This window comes from Arvicola amphibius, chromosome 18, assembly GCF_903992535.2.
Source record: "Arvicola amphibius chromosome 18, mArvAmp1.2, whole genome shotgun sequence".
In the NCBI taxonomy this organism is placed as follows: Eukaryota; Metazoa; Chordata; class Mammalia; order Rodentia; family Cricetidae; genus Arvicola; species Arvicola amphibius.
Genome location: NC_052064.1, coordinates 31918586 through 31936240, shown reverse-complemented (window position 1 = coordinate 31936240; position 17655 = coordinate 31918586). Strand labels below are relative to the sequence as shown.

Sequence of the window (17655 nt, the reverse complement as noted above, 5' to 3'; positions counted from 1 at the left end):
CGTCCCTGTCACATTCAGGAAAGAAATCCAAACGCTTCGCCTCGGTGCCTTTGAACCAAGAGTAAGCCCAGAATTCTCCGCCTTGCTTTCTGTGTGTCCTCTGTCCTTTCCTGTCTGTGCGCTGTGTAAGCCCGTATCTGCGCCTGCCTGTGCGAATGTATCCGTGTGTATGTCCGTCCCTAACAAAGAGCTCTCTTTACTGAACAGCTCAGACATCTGCACATGGGGAAGGAGTGAGGGATATTTCATAGAAATCTTTGACAGAATTTTATAAGGGATTAAGTCACTGGCTCCAACTGACCTAGATAACAAACAGTATGACAAACATCATCAATTAGCAAGCCATATACATAGACTACTCTTGTCATTTATGGTGGGTGTTCATTTATGAGGCCGCTTTCAGCCTGTTTGCTGTTTCCCGCAAATGATAGGCTAACATGCACGCAAATACACGTGCACCCATTACTCTTGGATCAGCGGCACAGAAGGGTAGGTAAGATGACAGCTCTCTGCATTGTCTTTGGGTGAAAATTTCGATTCCACGGGAAATCCAAGACAAGCAAGGTTGTTTATTACAATGTTCACTTAAAAGCAGGCTAAGCAAGCAGGCCAAGTACACGGTAGGTATAGCAGTCTTAAGTCTTAGCTGACCTAAAGGTGTATTTTTAACTCTAGCTGTGAGTTCCAGAAAATATTCCAGTCTCATAGAATGTAAGAGGTATTTTTATCACAATGTATTGCCACAATACGTCCCTGGACAAGCCCGACCTATCAGTCGGTCTTGGAATTTTCCCTTGGGCCAAAGCCTGGCTGAACTAAGACACGGTAGCTCTGGAACTTTGCCAACACATGAAGTTTCGTGTCCACTCCATCAGAGACTCAGGAAGACAGCCTTTTGAGTTCCAACACCTGCCTTTCAGCCAGAGGCTGCAGTCGCTGTCCCCAGCTTCCCACGGGATGGCCTGCCATCGACTGCTCTGGGGTCGTTTGCTTTGCCTGCCGGGCACTGCAATTGATCTCTCGAGTTGTAACCCGTGTTTACATCCTTGCACAACCTGCTTTTTACAATCCATGTGGACAGGGTTTGCTGGCCTTGGCTCTCAGCCCTTTCTCTTGACAACGATTTGATGAGAACCCTCGTCCCAGATCTCCGTGCTCCCTGCCAACAGAAGCTACCATTCACCTTTTCTAGTAGTTTTCCTGTGAAAGATTTCCAAAAATGACTTTAAAAACTCAGACTATGTATCCATATCCTAAGTAACACCTAGCTCCACTTGACTGCTACGCTAGGCTCATCAAGCAAAAAGCTGAGAATTTCAGCTGTGCTTGACTTACAGATTAGAAGCCTGAATTGAAATACAGATCCTCTCACATCAAATATGACTTCCGAGGACTGAGTATGTATGTAGGCTTGTTGCCCAGTCAACAGGAAGCAGGAATGAAGAGAAAGGGGGCATTTTGTGCAAGCTGAATAAAGTCTTTTGGGGCTCCTTTGGTGATTTTTGAATATTTTCTTCTAGCATTGTCAATAAAAACAATCCTTCCACACACGTTGGCTTATGATCATGTAACTCTTTATTAAGCGCACTCAGATATATGCCAGCCATGTTTACACATCTGTAGAAAGCCCTGCATTGAGCCTGTGTGTATAACCCAGACATGAACCACGGCATCGCTGCCTGAGCCGAGTCGCAAAGGAAGCCACAATCAAAGAAAAGCCTCAGATATATTTTTACTCTGACTTGGTGAGCCTCACTACCCAGGGTGAGGGAGAAGAAAGGGCTGAGAAATGCACAGGAAACTCTGGCCTTAGCCTCAGAGAGTTTACAGTTTAGCGGGGAGAGAACTGTCAAGCACAGCAAAATGGAAGCAATCATAAATCAAGTCCAGGCCTCACAACGAGGGCTAGCAGAGGCAGGACTTAGATATCCGTGGCAGGAATCCAGTACCATCACAGTGAAGGGGGGTGGGGAGATAGCCTGGGATTTCAACCGGTCCCCAGACGTTGAGCGTGGGCACTCCATGGTGTGGGTAGTTATGTCTATGTGGTTTCTGGGTTAGTAAGCAGGTGTCTCACTAACTCCTGTAACCTACGGAGGCCATAGGCCCTTGAGCAATGACAGACAGTACTGCCAGAAAATCTGCATGACCAGGGCATCTCTACCCCACTGCTAGCCAGCCATGCGTTTCTCAACAGTCTGCATAGATGGCTAATTGGGTTTCATATGGTTTAGAATTATACATTCCATTATGATGTTCTTTATTCTTACTACTACTAAGAATAGCTTGACCTGGAAAGATAATAGAAGGGGAGAAAAAAATGATATCGGTATGATATCATTTTATGGTATGATATTATTGGGTAATAGGATCCAGTTTGACCAGATGGAGTTCTCTAAACCAGGTGTGGTAACCTAGGTCTGCATTCTCACCAACTGGGAGGCCAAGGAAGGAAGGTGGTAGGTGGTGAGTTCAAATTCAGCCTGTCTGAAGAAAATAAAGACCAACGGGAAAGGGATGGAAAGGAAACATTGTATTTTGAAACTCAGATGCTGCTGCTGTCTGCCTTTCTTTCTTGGACTGATTTTGGCCATCAAGTATAAGAGGAATTTACACTCCTGTAAAGGCTGGTTTGAACATTAAGAGAGTAAAATCATTTCGAACATTTTCGATTGAGCTTACTAAATATTTGAAGGATCTCCTTTTCACAAAGCATTGTAAAAATATTAGCGCAACTACCTATCATTTTTTTCAATGAGAATTTATAATCATAAAAATTAGGAGCCAGGCAAGGTGGTTCATGCCTATAATTCTGGCTGTCAAGAATTGGGACAGAACTGTCACAAGTTCCAGGTCAGCCTAAACTGCAAGGTGAGACTGTCTCAAAAAAATGTGATTAAAGTTCATTAAGGATTTAAATTAAATTTACAGTAGACATTGGTTGATAATTTAACGTGTTCAATTTAGTATGTAGGAGGTTAAAGGCTAAATAGGGTGAAGTTTTCAAGATTTATAATCTGGTAGGAGAAATATGGAAACAGCCAACCTATAAGACAAGACACGATGTTTTCTTAGCATAGAACAATGTTAGGTGCAATTTGTAGGACAGGATTATAGTCAAAAACCAAATCTCAAAACCTGGGCTTGGCATTGCTCACCTATAAACCCAGCTCTTGGGAGGTAGAAACAGGAGGATCGCGATTTAGGAGCATCCTTGGCTCCATAGCAAGTCTGAGGCCAGCTGGGCTATGTGTTGTCTCAGTCTTCTACAACTCCCTACAAACAACTGAACCTCAAAGCCCAATCCGTGCCTCGTGCCTATCACCTTAGAACTCGGGCAGCTGAGGCAATGGAGTTTGAGACAAGTCTGGACCCTGTTTCACGGGAAGGATGAAAGAGAAGGAAGAAGGAAGAAGAAAAAAAGGAGAGTGGGGGAAAGAAGAGAAGCATGGTGAAAACTGGGAAGAGGGAAGGGTGGAATGGAAGAGGAGGCAGTGGAAGTATAATCAGGTTTCCCCAATTCAAACCACAATTTCAGATCTATGTTCCTGGAAAAGACAGGTTGGCAAAACATCCTTTGTGTGCAAATAATTTCTCTGAGGTTTACTAGGTAGTGCAAATCCCACTAATAATATATGAAGACACACACACAGAGAGAGAGAGAGAGAGAGAGAGAGAGAGAGAGAGAGAGAGAGAGAGAACCTGTACTAGAATGTAACTAGAATGTAAGTATCCAGAGACGAGAAATCAACTTTGCTCATTGATGTGTTCCAAGTGCAATAAATAATGCTGGCATGCCGGGCTGTGGTGGCGCACGCCTTTAATCCCAGCACTCGGGAGGCAGAGGCAGGCGGATCTCTGTGAGTTTGAGGCCAGCCTGGTCTACAAGAGCTAGTTCCAGGACAGGCTACAAAGCTACAGAGAAACCCTGTCTCAAAAAAAAAACAGAAAAAAAGAAAAGAAAATTATGTAGTGTTTACAGGTTACATGTCTTGTCTGATTATAGTGTCCAATCTTAAGCCTGTCTGTTCTTCTCAGGCCTCATGCTGTAGTGTTGATGACTGACACATGGGGGGCTAAGGTCCAGATGACACCACAGCCTATAATCCCGATCCTTCCTTAGCACGGTGGCTTCATCTCTACTGACAGAAGCACTCTTTATATTTAGGCCTGTTGTTGCTATAGTTACTGGAGTTGGCCTTCTGGATTACGTCCCTGAACAGTTAGTCTTTGACGTGGAAATTTTGAAACAAGATAACTTGTAAAATTAAAATATTTATGTATATGTTTCATAATAGGACTTTAATCATAGAGTCAGCAGAAAGCGTCAGATACTTTTCTTTTTCCAAATTCAGTTGCAACTGTGTTAAATTAAATTAAAGATAAAGTAGGTGACATATTTACAACGAATATCAAACCCCTTTCTTTACACAGTGTTTCAAATTAATAATTTACAAACAGTATCACTTATAAAAGCAGAGTATTTCTTTCTAGATATAATTTCTCTGTGTACCCTGGCTGTCCTGGAACTCACAGAGATCCGCCTGCCTCTGTCTCCCGAGTGCTGGGAATAAAGGTGTGCTCCACCACCACCTGTCCTTCCTTCAGTTTTAAAGCAAAACATGATAAAATATGATATTTCAAATGACCCAGTTTCCATGGTAAGTACACATAATGTTCTTATTTTGCAATGCTCCTTCCCAGAAACCTAAGTCTTTAGTAACAACTAAAATTCTTTCCAGTTCATTTTGTAACTTGTGAGATATTTCAAAAGAATTACTTCATTTCATTGCACGTGAAAGAGATTAAACAGAAAGGCATAAAAATCTTGAAATGTGGGGATTTCTTTTATTATTAAGGCCCTGTTTACCCTCGCTCGTATGCAGTAAAGCAAATTCATTCTAATAGAGTCTAAAGCAATCTTTACATGAGTTCATATTTTGTATGTTAATGAACATACAGGAAAACACATACATGTAGAAATGGAATGCAAGACACAGGTGGGGTGCCATGTTTAAGGTCGCTCTAATCATGCTGATTTAGCACGGCTGTGAGCTAAGTTACCAAACCAGTCCACTCCTGGGGCAAAGTTCCCTGCACTGACACCTGGTCCAAGTCCATATTTCTGTCTTCTTGGTGCTTTGGACGGGGAGGAGATGGCTTTCCCGTGGTGAGGTCACACAGGCAACGCTGCGGGCAGAGTCTACAGCTGAGTTATCCTTGTTTGCTTGTTCTTGTATCATGGGTATTGGCTTCGGTCACTGGGTTCTTTGTGAAAATCTCTTGAAGCTGCTCAGGTCCCTAATGAAGGTGAGTTATTTCAAACCTGCGGATTATAAATCCCACAAACCTAGCACACACGAAGTGCAGCCTGTGGCAGTTTTCTGAACGACCTTTGTACTCTCCTTTGGCAGTCAGGACACATCTCCCTCAAGAGGCCTCTTCCTAAATTCTATGTGAGCTCTCCGTATCTGGTTTGTGAGCGAATACCCCATTTTGAGTTTATTTAATAATCTCAGTCTGGTGGCATAGGGTTGTAATCCCAGGTACTTGGGAGACTGTGGCAGAGGAACACACCACCGGCCCAGTGACAGGAGTTCAGGGCCAGTTTGAGCAACTGCCGAGGCACTACCTTAAATAAGAGAGAGAGAGAGAGAGAGAGAGAGAGAGAGAGAGAGAGAGAGAGAGAGAGAGAGAGAGAGAGAGAGAGAGAGAGAATGAGGCACTGGGCTCAGTCCCCAGTGCTGTAAAGAAAATCAGTCAGATTTAATTCATCAGCAATAAACACGAAGATAAGTATAATTAGAAGCTTAAAAGCTTTCTCCTTCCACCCTGCATGGTTTTGCTTGTCCTGTATACTGTGATAGACAAGGTAACAAATACATTGTTTCTATGGGCTCTCAAATTAGACCTGTATTCAAAAATCTAACTTGAAACTTATTAGCCAAATCATTTTGGGTTTTGTTACTTTCATTCTGTGGACTTGTCCCACCTACAAGGTACGTCTAATAACGCCATTACATGTTATCATGTGTGGTGCTCATTCACGAGGTGCTTAGTCATGTTCGTGTAATTAGCATTATTTGAATGGTTTTTGGTCCTATTTGAGAAACAAAACCCAGATGAAATGCACACTCATTTAAATAATGGCCACACACGAGACAATGATGCAATACTTCGTAGATGCTAGGGGATTCAAGAAATAAAATTTCCAAATTTGGGAAACAGGATGTAAGTTTCATTCTTTACTTTCAGCAAAAATTACGGCAGATCGAAAAGATGTTATAAAAATGACAAAAAAAAAATGCCCTGTTCTCGATAAACAAAACAAAAGACAAAAATGCCATCATTCTTACCTTCAATATGCCAAACACTCGCTTCATTTTCCTCTACCTGACCCAGCCAGCAAATGCACAATTATCCCGAAATGCAAACATTTTTAATAGATGCAGGGGTCATTCGGACTATCTGCTTGCGTGAACGTCTGCATCTTTGGATTTTAGTGACGCTGAGGATTGGATCTAGTGGACTGCGTATGGACCCGGCTGTGCCCCCACCCCCAGCCTGGCGATCTATCTTACAAAACGATAGTATTTCGGGGTGTGTGGGCATCCTCCTGTGATCCCAGGACTCAGGAAGCAGGGGCAGGAAGATGACCAAAAGTACAAGACCCTTAAGCATAAGAAAATAAAACGAACAAAGAAAGCAGGGTCAATTTCACCAGAGCTACCAAATTTGTTTTAGAGAAGTGTATAAAATGTCACTGTTTTATCTCTCTAGGACTCTCTCTCTCTCTCTCTCTCTCTCTCTCTCTCTCTCTCTCTCTCTCTCTCTCTCTCTCTCTCTCTCTCCTCATATTGCTCATTTGTGTCTTTCCCTCCTGCTCACCCCTAAACATTAGTCTCACCTGCAGTTATTGAACTTGGATACTGATTATCTCATTTCTCTCCTGCTATTTTTTTATCTTCCCTAGAGTCCGTGCTGATTAGACTTGTCAACCTGACCCAAACTAGAATCGTTTGAGATGAGGGAGCCTCAGTTAAAGAATCACCTCCATCAGACTGGACTTTAGGCGAGCCTTGCTGCATTTTCTTGGTTGATTGACTCGGGAGGGCCCATTCCCTGCGGGTGATGCCACCCTAGGCTGGTGGCTCTGGGCTGTATAAGAAAGCCAGTTGGGCAACCTGTAGGGGGCAAGCCAGCAACCCATGTCTCTCCGTGGCCTCTGCTTCACTTTCTGCCTCCCGGTTCCTCCCTTGAGTTCCTGACCTGATTTCCTCCATTGACGAACTGTTACCTGGAACTATAAGATGAAACAAACCCTTTCCTGCCCGGGTTGTTTTCTTTGGTCAGTGTTCTGACACAGCACCAAAGACGCTACCTAAAACTGCTCCTTTTAGTGAACTATTTATTATTATCACTGTGCTGCCAAATAAAGAGCAATTTTTCGGAGGTTAATGACTCGTTTAATTCCTGTGTCGTGCGAGAGTATATGTTGTGTGATTTCGGTTGTGGCTTTTCATTCGTCTTTGCAGAGCTGCGTGTATGACGACTCCAATCATCTTAACTCTACGGAGCCTGAAATCTAATCAGTTATGGTAAATGTCCCTCATACTCTGGGAATGTGTTCTGCTTTTGTTCCAGAGTTCTATAAATATTGCATCAAGCTGGGCGGTAGCGTTGCTCAAGACTCCCGCAGCCTTGTTTCCCACTCGTCCTATCAATTACGGGAAACAGAGCCTTGCGAGCTGCAGCTACGGCTCTCTCCCCTTGAGCTCTGTTTTCTTCAGCTGTTTTAAACCTCTGCTTAGATACTTAAGGTTAGAGAGGGACTAGTAGGTTTTAAGGCAGGGTCTCGTTGCGTTACTAAAGCTGGCTTCCAACCTGCTATCTTCCTGCTTCTGCCTCTCATGTAGCTAGACCCACAGGCACACGGCCCTGTGCTCGGGTCTACTTGCTTGTCTTGTGTATGCACGTGTGTGTGGTCACGCGTGTACCCATACGTGCACACGCGGAGGCCAGTGTTGGGTGCCTTCCACTATCGCTCTACCTTATTTATGTGTTTTTTGAGACAGGGTCTCTTATGGAACCTGGAGCTTACCTGACTGGCTGGTCAGCAAAGCCCCAGGATCCATCCCATCCCCCAGCACTGGGGTAACAAACACGCACCACCGTGCCTGTTTTCTCTTGGGTGCTAGATCCAAACTCAGGCCCTCATGATTGTACAGCAAGCCCTTTGCCGACTGAGTCATCACCCAGGCCAAAATTTATCTTTTATTTTATTTATTTATTGGTTTTCTGAAACAGGGTTTCTCTGCGAAACGGTCCTGGCTGTCCTGGAACTCACTTTGTAGAGCAGGCTGGCCTCAAACTCACAGAGGTCCACCTGCCTCTGCCTCCCAAGTGCTGGGATTAAGACCACCACCTGGCTCAAAATTTATCTTTTAATTGGCATGTTTTAAACTTTTGACCAATTCCAGCACAGGGGAGACAGAAGCAGGCAAATCTCTGTGCATCTGAGGCTAGCCTGAACTACATAGTGAATCCTTGTCTTAATCAATTAATTTTAGACTACATACTCTCAATGTAGTTATTAACGAGTTAATCAACTTATTTCTAGGGACCCCAGTGTTTGTTTCTCTGCACTGTATTTTTCCTTTTAATGTAACTTTTAAATTAAATTACAATTTTAAGTGCTAAAAACATCATTATACAAATTTATGTGTGCAATATGTTTTGATACATTTTGCATTGTCTAATGTTTAGACATTACACAGTTTCATTAAGTAAAATAACATTTCATTACTTAATTTCAAATTGTGACATATTCATCATGTAAAATAATTCATTAACAATGTTCAGACAATAGAATGCAAATGTATATTTCTTGTCTTGTAAATGCCTTTTCTCAAGGATGCAATTATCAAAATCAACCCATCATAGCAGACTATATAAATAATTAGAATATCAAACCAATTAATGTAATGTATTTTCTTAAGTAAATCCAATCTATTGTTCTTGGAAAGATGGTTAAAGTAGGCTAGGAATAGACCAGATCCTGGGGCCTTGCTGGCCATCAAGTCAAGCTCAAACATTACAAAGAGAAGGGCTTTGTCAGGGACCAGCCTCAACAAAAATACCTCGCACCAGGGTAGAGGCATGGGGATTTAGAAATATAGTAAAGAATATGAAGACGTGAATGAAAATAATAAAATGGAGAAACATATAAGATAGTATCAAGAGGGAGTGCCAGTGAGTACTGAAATTCATCTGCGTTAAATTTCCGACTGCTTAAAATACCCCTGACTCCAAAAGGTAGGAGTAAGACAAAAGACCGCATTAACAGGATACAAGGAAATGAACCAACCAATTTGAAGGTCGCGGGCTACATTCATAGTTAAACATTCTGTTGCTAGAACAAAACAAGTCATGCTCACATATTAGACCAAAACGTTCTATAGGCAAACCACTCCCTAGGTGGAATCCCAAGTTATCTCCACAACGGGAACTGGAACTTAGTTGGATACTTAGACTTTTGTTTGAGGTATGAATAGTCTATTTCTCTATTCCTGCAGCACAGGGTCTGGCTATTAGCCACACCTGTTGACAATAACCTTGGGAGAGCAGAACTCTCTGCTCTACATCTAGGTGGGACCTTTGTTTGAGGTAGAAACACAATAACCTTGAAGGGACTAGAGGTAAGTTCCCACTCTCTGACCTTTGGTCAACGTGAAAATAGGCTCCTATTTCCGGGTCTCCATGGGGCTTCAAAGATGAAAGCTGGTTTCTTGAAAATAATCCCTGCTGTTAGTTATTCTAATCAATATGCAGTGGGTCGTTTGTGTTCCCCTAAAACGTGTTGACACTTTATTCCACTGTGATGGTATTTGTTAAGTCTCAAACCCTGGGAAAATGGGAGAGAACAGCCAGAAGCAAAAACATCTGGTCAAGTCCACTCTGGGCTCTCCCAGATGTCCCTGTCTCTGGCTATGCTCTCCCTTTTATCTACAATAAACTTTCTCCTCCACCACACCTAGGGGCAGGCAGGTGCAAATTTCCTCTTTATTCTTTCATTCATCTGGTGCCAAAACCTGGGACCAATCGTGTCTTTTCTATTTTTTTTTTTCATTCAGTATTTAGAGGTAGAGGTCTTTGGGAGATTAGATAAGGTCAGAACCATCATGAATGAATTTAGTTCCTTATTAAGAAAAGGCCAGAGTGAATGAATTCCCCACACCCTAGTGCAAGAATCCAACTACTATAAACAAGAAAGATAGTGCTCACCCAAAAAACCAACTGAGCTAGCAATTAACTGCAGTTTCTTTCTTCCAACTATTTATTATTTATGTGCAGAGGTGTTTTTGTGTGCATGTCTGTCTGAGTGAGGTGTCAGATCCCCTGGAACTGGAGTTACAGACAGTAGTGAGCTGCCATGTGGGTGCGGGGAATTGAACCCAGGTCCCTTGGAAGAGCAGCGCATGTTCTTAACTGCTGAGCCATCTCTCCAGCTCCCTTAAGTTTCTAAAGATTCCATTTTACCACTTGACTTTTATTAGAAATTCTGCCTCATTTAGGATTGCTCGTTCTGACTTTAATTGGCTTGAGTACTCAAGGGAAGAATACATCCTCTCAATAAACTTTTTAAAATATTTTTTTAACAATTTTTTTTCAACGTGTAGGTGTTTTGCTGACACGTATGTCTGTGTGGATCATGTGCGGGCCTGGAGCCCAGAGAGGCCAGCAGAGGGTGTCGAACCTCCTGGGACTGGAGTCACCGGTTGTGAGCCACCACGGGGTGCCGGGACTCAAAGCCAGGTCCTCAGAAGAACAAAGATCTTAACTGCTGGGCCATCTCACCGGTTTCTTCTCCCTCTTTTTTTTTGAGTGGGGAGGGGTTTTCAAGACAGGGTTTCTCCACGTAGCTCTGTGTAGCCCTGACTATATCCTGGCACTCTCTGTAGATCGAACTCAGAGATCCGCCTGCCTCTGCCTCCTGAGTGCTGGGATTAAAGGCGTGCGCCACCACTGCCCATCTCTCTCCAGCCTCTTCATTTTAGCTAGTGACTTAATGTTAAAGATCTAACATGGGGAAAATGTCCAATTTATTAAAACGTGTCAAGGTTTTTCCTCAATATGGCAACAGTGAGGATTAAAAGAAGAAAATAGGATTAATAAAGAAAAATGAAAATGAGGCATACATCAACTAGAAGAAACATACTGTTCGGTGGTATGTCCCTCTAAACAGGAAGACCAACTCCGATTTAAAAACCTGGAGGCACATATCTGAGGGAGAAGAGATGGTGGTTTTACCCAGCCCCGGACCTTACATGCTGTATGGACCGGTCAATAAGATGTGGCCATTGGTGTAAAGGGGGCATGGCTGTCACCCAACTGCTTTGTTTGGATTTGAGGCCTGCTCCACAGGAGGGAATTCAGGCTTGGTGCTGTAAGCCTGGTCGTGTCCATGGGTCAGGTCGTAGGTTCCAGCAGAGAACTTGCTACCATTGTTTGGCTAATTGGTCACTTTGTCAAACTGCCTTTTAAACACCTTGGTCAGTTTTTGGGGCCAGCAGTAACTAATATAAAGATGACTAATTGGTCAAAATGCTGAGAATAAGTAAGTGTTAAGTGCTCAGTCCTAAATGGGACATCTTTATCAAACACTCCACAGACAGACACACGCACGCACACACACACACCCCTCAGGGAACATCATAGAGAGGGGACAGAAAGAGTGTAGGAACAGGATAGGAAAGAGAGATGAAATGCTGTCTTTGAATGAGATACGGTGTTGCGCTGTGATTACAAAAACGGAATGGATAGTGGAGGGGCCCAGGAGGCTCTAACCGTAGCCAAGAAAGCATTGGCAACTGATGGCTTACTTGGGGAGAGACAGTCCCAGTTTTTTGTTTTTTATTGGTGGTGCTGCTGTTGTCTAAGCGCCAATGGACAGCTCCACACCTATGCACATGCAGGCTAAGTGGATTCAGTAGGTCACTCTTAAAACACATTTGTTAAGTTGAATTAAGTGGCTGTCTGCTGCATGGTACCCCCAACACCCACCATTCCAAACAAAATCCAATACACACATGCGTGCACACACATGCATATTTATCTTATTTATTTGTTGCCACAGCCTTCCTATGTAGCTTAAGCTGACTTTGAATTCATGATCCTCCCGCCTCAGCTTTCCAAGAGCTGAAATTACAGGTACATATATTATATTTTTCTTTCCAATTTTATTTAAGAGTTACAAGACAAAACAAAGTTTTTCTTTACTTTATTAAGCCATTCTTTCAAGAACAAACATTCAGCCAAGGATGCTAGAGAGAGGAAATCTTATTTTTACGAGAGAGAAGTCAGGAAATGATCCCATGCTGCCTTCAGTGATGCTTCTTATCACCGTTCTGGGAGGACAGGAGATACTCAGCCCCTGCCGCGACCACAAACGCAGCAAATCCCCACTTGAACCCTTTGAACAGCACACTCATGAAGGAGATGTTCTCCGCGAAGCCGCCCATGTACCGCCAAGCCTCATTGCTGGAAGAGAGGAGAACAATGTCAATCACATGTAATTCACTGAGCCAAATACATTGGATGTTCTTCTTTCTTAAATACTGAAATGCTACATTAGTATCTTTTGGGTTTTTTTTGTTTGTTTGTTTTGTTTTGAGACAGAGTCTCATTATGTAGCCCTGGCTTCTTGGAACTCTGTAGGCCAGGGTGGCTTCACAGTGATCTCCCTGCCTCTGTGTCCCAAGTCCTGGGATTAAAGGCATGAGCCACTGTGCCCGGCACTGTTTTCTTTGTTTGGTTTTGAAACAGGATCTCTCTATATAGGTCAAGCTGTGGCAATACTGCCTCAGTCTCCCGAGATGTAAAGCTCCAGGCATGCACCACCACACCTGGTCCAAAGCTGGAGCATTTAACACTGTGAGTCATAGTAGGAATATTTCTGGCAGAGTAGAATTAAGAATACATGACCAAGTTTCACATATAAAATATCGTCATAAATACTGAGTGTGCTGATGTCTGATCTACTCTGGCACAGAAGGATGCACAGCTGGCATTACTACGCCAGGGCTCACAGCCGTTCCCTGTCGTACAGCCTGAGCTTCAGAAGACTAAGCTCCTGCTCTGGTTGTTCTGACTACGCTGAACAGAAAGGAGAACACAAAGCCAAGAGCTACGGGAAGAAATGTCTTCTTGTATAGATAATCTAAATTAGTGGGGGAAAATCACCTTATAGAGGACAAAAAAATTAACCAAAAAAATCTGCCTCACTAGAAAATATGGAAATAAATCAAACTAGTTTAGACGCCAAAGCTACAAAAAGATGTTAGAAGTAGCTCTGGCTGTGGAACTCAGGAACTAGATCAGGCTGGCCTGGAACTTGCAGAAATCCACCTGCCTCGGCCTCCTGAGTGCTAGGATTAAAGGCATGCACCACCACACTGGGCCTGTTGCATGCATGTTCTGAACAAAATCTTAGAAGATTAAAACCAGCAATGTACAAAACAAAAGAAAATGTATGACAAAGAAATAGGGCTCAGCCCAGAAGAGCAGCACTGGTTTAGTATCTGAAGTTTGCACAGGTAACTCAGCACATTAACAGAAAAGAGACGCTCTCAGGAGAGGGGTGTGCTACAGTCTTTTCAGTCCAGCCAGCGAGGGGACTGAGGTCGGGGTGCTGGCTGAACCAGAAGCAGGAACAAGCGGGGACCATGGGGCCAGACAGGAAAAGCTGAAGTGACAGCTCAGACCTCCAGCCCAGCGCTCAGAGGCTGGAAGACATGACTACTGTTCACACCAGCCTGAGGGACTTAGTGAGACTCTGCTGCAAAACCACCAGGGGAAAAATACAAAACAAAACAAAACAAGTTAAAATTCTTTGGTTTCTTTTTCCATGTTACCTATTGCAATCACGCAAGAATAAAGGGAAGCTTACAGTTTGAGGAAGACAAAGTGATGTTGTCTTTGTAGACAAAATGATCATTATTAAAAGAAAAATTTAAAGGACATTAAAAAAAAAAAGAGTTTACTAGGCCAGGACAGGCACCAAAGCTACAGAGAAACCCTGTCTCTAAAAAACAAACAAACAAACAAAAAAACAAAGCCAAAAACAAAAAAAAAGTTTACTAGGACAAAAATTTAGCTAAATAATAAATGGGATATAAAAGTCAGTATGTGAAAATTAATTACAATCTTAACTGTCAACAACACAGCTACAAATAGAGAATTAAAATACCACCTATGATAGTACCAGAAATATAAATAAATTCAACAAAATGTTCAGGATATGTATAAAAAGTAAGGAAATAATGCTTGAAAATTCAAAAAGTCATAAAAATCACATGTGATCTAAAAGATTCATCATTATAAAGGCATAAATTATCTCAAGACTGATGTGAATTCAATAGAAACAGGGAAAAGATTCACACCGTAAATTTTATGAAATAGTAAGACCCCAACTAAAGCTAAGAAGCCATTTTTGGCTGGGCAGTGATGGCACATGCCTGGGATCCCTGCACTTGCGGAGGCAGAGACAGGTGGATCTCTGTGAGTTCAAGGCCAGCCTGGTGTACAGAGTTCTAGGAGACAGAGAGAGGGCTACACAGAGAAATCCAGTCTCAAGAGAGAAAGAAAAAAAAAAAAAAAAACAGAGCCATTTTCCCCAGGACCCACAGGGTGGAAGGAGGGGCCTCCGCTGAGTCGTCTCTACCGGCAGGTTACATGCCAGTGTTCCTGTCCCGGTACCCAGAGCAAGAAGGACACGCCTAGACTCATCTTACCGAGCCCACGGGTCCCTCAGCCCCCGGGTAGCCAGGTTCTTCTGCACTGCCTCTAGCGGGGTCCCTTCTATTCTCCACTGTGTGTGATCTGGAAGGACCAGTTTATCATGACCGTGCCCGTGCCCGTGCCCGTGCCCGTGTCCAGCAGCCATGTCTGCAGGAAAAAAGGAAAAGAAGGGAGAGAGAGGCCAAAGTTGATGAGGGTGTGTCAAGTGAAATTCTGAGTAGAGAGCTTCTATAAAAATATACTAGGATTACTTGGGAGGAAGTGGCAAGTGGTGCACTGTAGTTCCAGGCCAGAAAAATCAACCAAAAAAAGTATACTGTCACATACTTAGTGTATGCTCACAGCTAGGAAATACACACACAAATATGGAACTGAAAAAGTATACTGTCACATACTTAGTGTATGCTCACAGCTAGGAAATACACACACAAATATGGAACTGAGAACAGTGTGTAGCCCTACCGCTCAGATACCCACTCACTACACACACCAACAGTAACACTCCCGTAGTCGTCATGTACCTGGCACATGGAACTTTATAGGCAGTAACTTGTACTGCTTCTAAAACAACTTTGAATTTAAATTAAAAATACAGAGTCCCCCCCCCCCCGCCTCCAGACCTGGTGGCTCACAAATTTAATCCCAGCACTTGGAAGGCTGAGGCAAACAGATCTCTGAGTTCTTCTAGGCCAGCCTTGTCTATAGTGAATTTCAGGACCATCGGGGCTCTGTGTAGAGAGACTCTATCTTACAAAAACAAATAAACCCAACCAAAACAAAACAAAATAAAAACAACCAAACACTTTTTATAGATGAAGACAATGAGACTCTAAGCAGTAAGTCAATGCTATAACTACTCTCTCTCTCTCTCTCTCTCTCTCTCTCTCTCTCTCTCTCTCTCTCTCTCTCTCTCTCTCGTCTGTTTTTCAAGACGTGGTTTCTCTGGAGAGCTCTGGCTTTTGTTCTGAAGCCAGGCTGGCTTTGAAGTCCCAGCGACCTATCTGCCTGCCTCTGCCTCTGGAGTGTTGGGGTTACTGTTATTTCAAAATAGCCATAAATCAAACAATAAAACCTCAAATGTTTGATGGAAGTGTTTAAAATCATCCTTTTTGAACCACTAATGGCTATAAAATACAAGAAAATCCTTAAGCTTTCTGGACTTCTATTACCTCACATAACAAGGATAAAAGTCTAACTTCCAAGATTGGGAAATGCAGACAACACACTGTAGTGTGCCTTCCATTTTCACATCCAAGTGGTAAGACTATGACTGAGAACAACTGTTCTGGAAAAACTGTCATGACCCAGAAAATGGAACATTTGCTGGGTGTGGGGGCACCCGCCTTCAATCCTTGCACTCAGGAGACAGAGGCAGGTGAGTCTCTTGAGTTCCAGGCCAGCTTGGAAAAACAAAACATAAACAAACAACAAAAAGAACATTTGGATACCTATGACCACCAATTCCTCTCCTGGATCTGTGCTGTCTTGTTAGGTAGCCACTAACCTCTGGAATGTGGCTATGCAGATAAGGAACCTGGAATTTTAACTTCTTAAAAAGACCTTATTTGTGTGTGTGTGTGTGTGTGTGTGTGTGTGTGTGTGTGTGTGTGTGTGATGCATGCATGGGAGGAGACCAGAGAAGGTATTGCATCCCCTAGATCTGAATAATAGGTGATCGTGAGCTGTCTGGCGTGGGTGCTAGGAACTAAACTCAGGTCATCTGGGAGAGGACCAAGCACCAAAGCAAATTCAATTATAAGAAAATACTAAAGTGTCTTTGGAATTATCTGGTATATGAATATACTTTCACATATGAAATACAAGCACAGACCAAGTATTTATATTTATATAAATAATATGGATATACTGTATACATAACATACATAAAATTTTAAGACAGTATGAAATGTAGAACAGTTCATTAATAATACAGAGTGTATATATGTGTGTGTCCATGCGTGTGAATAAATATACATACACATACATACATACATTATACACATATCTCCCCAAGACAGGGTTTTGCTGTGTAGCCCTGGCTGTAATGGAACTCGACCTGTAGACCAGGCTGGTGTTGAACTCAGAAATCCACCTGCCCCTGCCTCCCAAGAGCTATGATTAAAGGCGTGTGCTACCATTCTTGGCTTCAGAGTATATCTTTAAATGAGAATATATTTAATATATTAGATGATTTTTTTCTTACTTTTAGCATCTACTAGAAAACCACATATGTGGCTTCCATTACATTCCAATTGGACACTGCTACCTGAGAGAAATTTCTCTGTGCATATGACAAGGAATATGTTTTATCAGACATTTTTCAGAACGAAGCACACATAACTTTATCAATGGGGTAGGTGCCACCCCATCTTACAAGAACACTGTTTTATTTACTTGAGACAGTCTTACCTAACTCAGTCTGACCACAAACTTGATATGTATTCAGGGATGACTTTGAACTCTCAATTCTTTTACCGAATTGTATATAAAATGTTGATCTAATCGTATATAGATACAAAGATGATCAGTAAAACTTTAGCTATATATATATATATATATATATATATATATATATATATATATGTATGTATATTAGTTTCCAAGTATGTTGGCTCATGGACTACAGTAGAGATTGGGATATTTATTTACCCCGGAGCCATGGTAACTTTTACCATTTATCTGACTTTTACTTGGCCATGAGATATAAAAGCCTATCCCATCTTCCTGTATTTAGGCATGGCCAGATGATGAAACTCCTTTGACCATCTACATGTATGTAGATGTAGAATTTGTGACCTTTGGAAAAGGCTGAAGGAGCCTCTCCTCTCTCTCTCTCATCCTACAAGTGCAGACCTG

General features: G+C 42.5%; 1 protein-coding gene and 2 long non-coding RNA genes across 3 annotated transcripts; 1 reads left to right on the top strand and 2 right to left on the bottom strand.

The window, feature by feature from the left end:
* Nucleotides 1-4828: 4828 nt before the first annotated feature.
* Nucleotides 4829-6764, bottom strand: LOC119803854. Its single transcript, XR_005283754.1, has 2 exons — nt 6357-6764; nt 4829-5632 (listed from the first exon to the last, which is right to left on the bottom strand). It is a non-coding gene; the product is annotated as an uncharacterized LOC119803854 (long non-coding RNA).
* LOC119803855 lies at nt 5134-7458 on the top strand. The gene is made up of 2 exons (XR_005283755.1): nt 5134-5310; nt 6974-7458. It is a non-coding gene; the product is annotated as an uncharacterized LOC119803855 (long non-coding RNA).
* A 4807-nt stretch (nt 7459-12265) lies between these two features.
* Nucleotides 12266-15360, bottom strand: Ndufb3 (NADH:ubiquinone oxidoreductase subunit B3). The gene is made up of 2 exons (XM_038315613.2): nt 14793-15360; nt 12266-12540 (listed from the first exon to the last, which is right to left on the bottom strand). Exons 1-2 carry the CDS (start codon nt 14942-14944, stop codon nt 12384-12386), a joined length of 309 nt encoding a protein of 102 aa, XP_038171541.1. The 5' UTR covers nt 14945-15360; the 3' UTR covers nt 12266-12383.
* Nucleotides 15361-17655: the final 2295 nt, after the last annotated feature.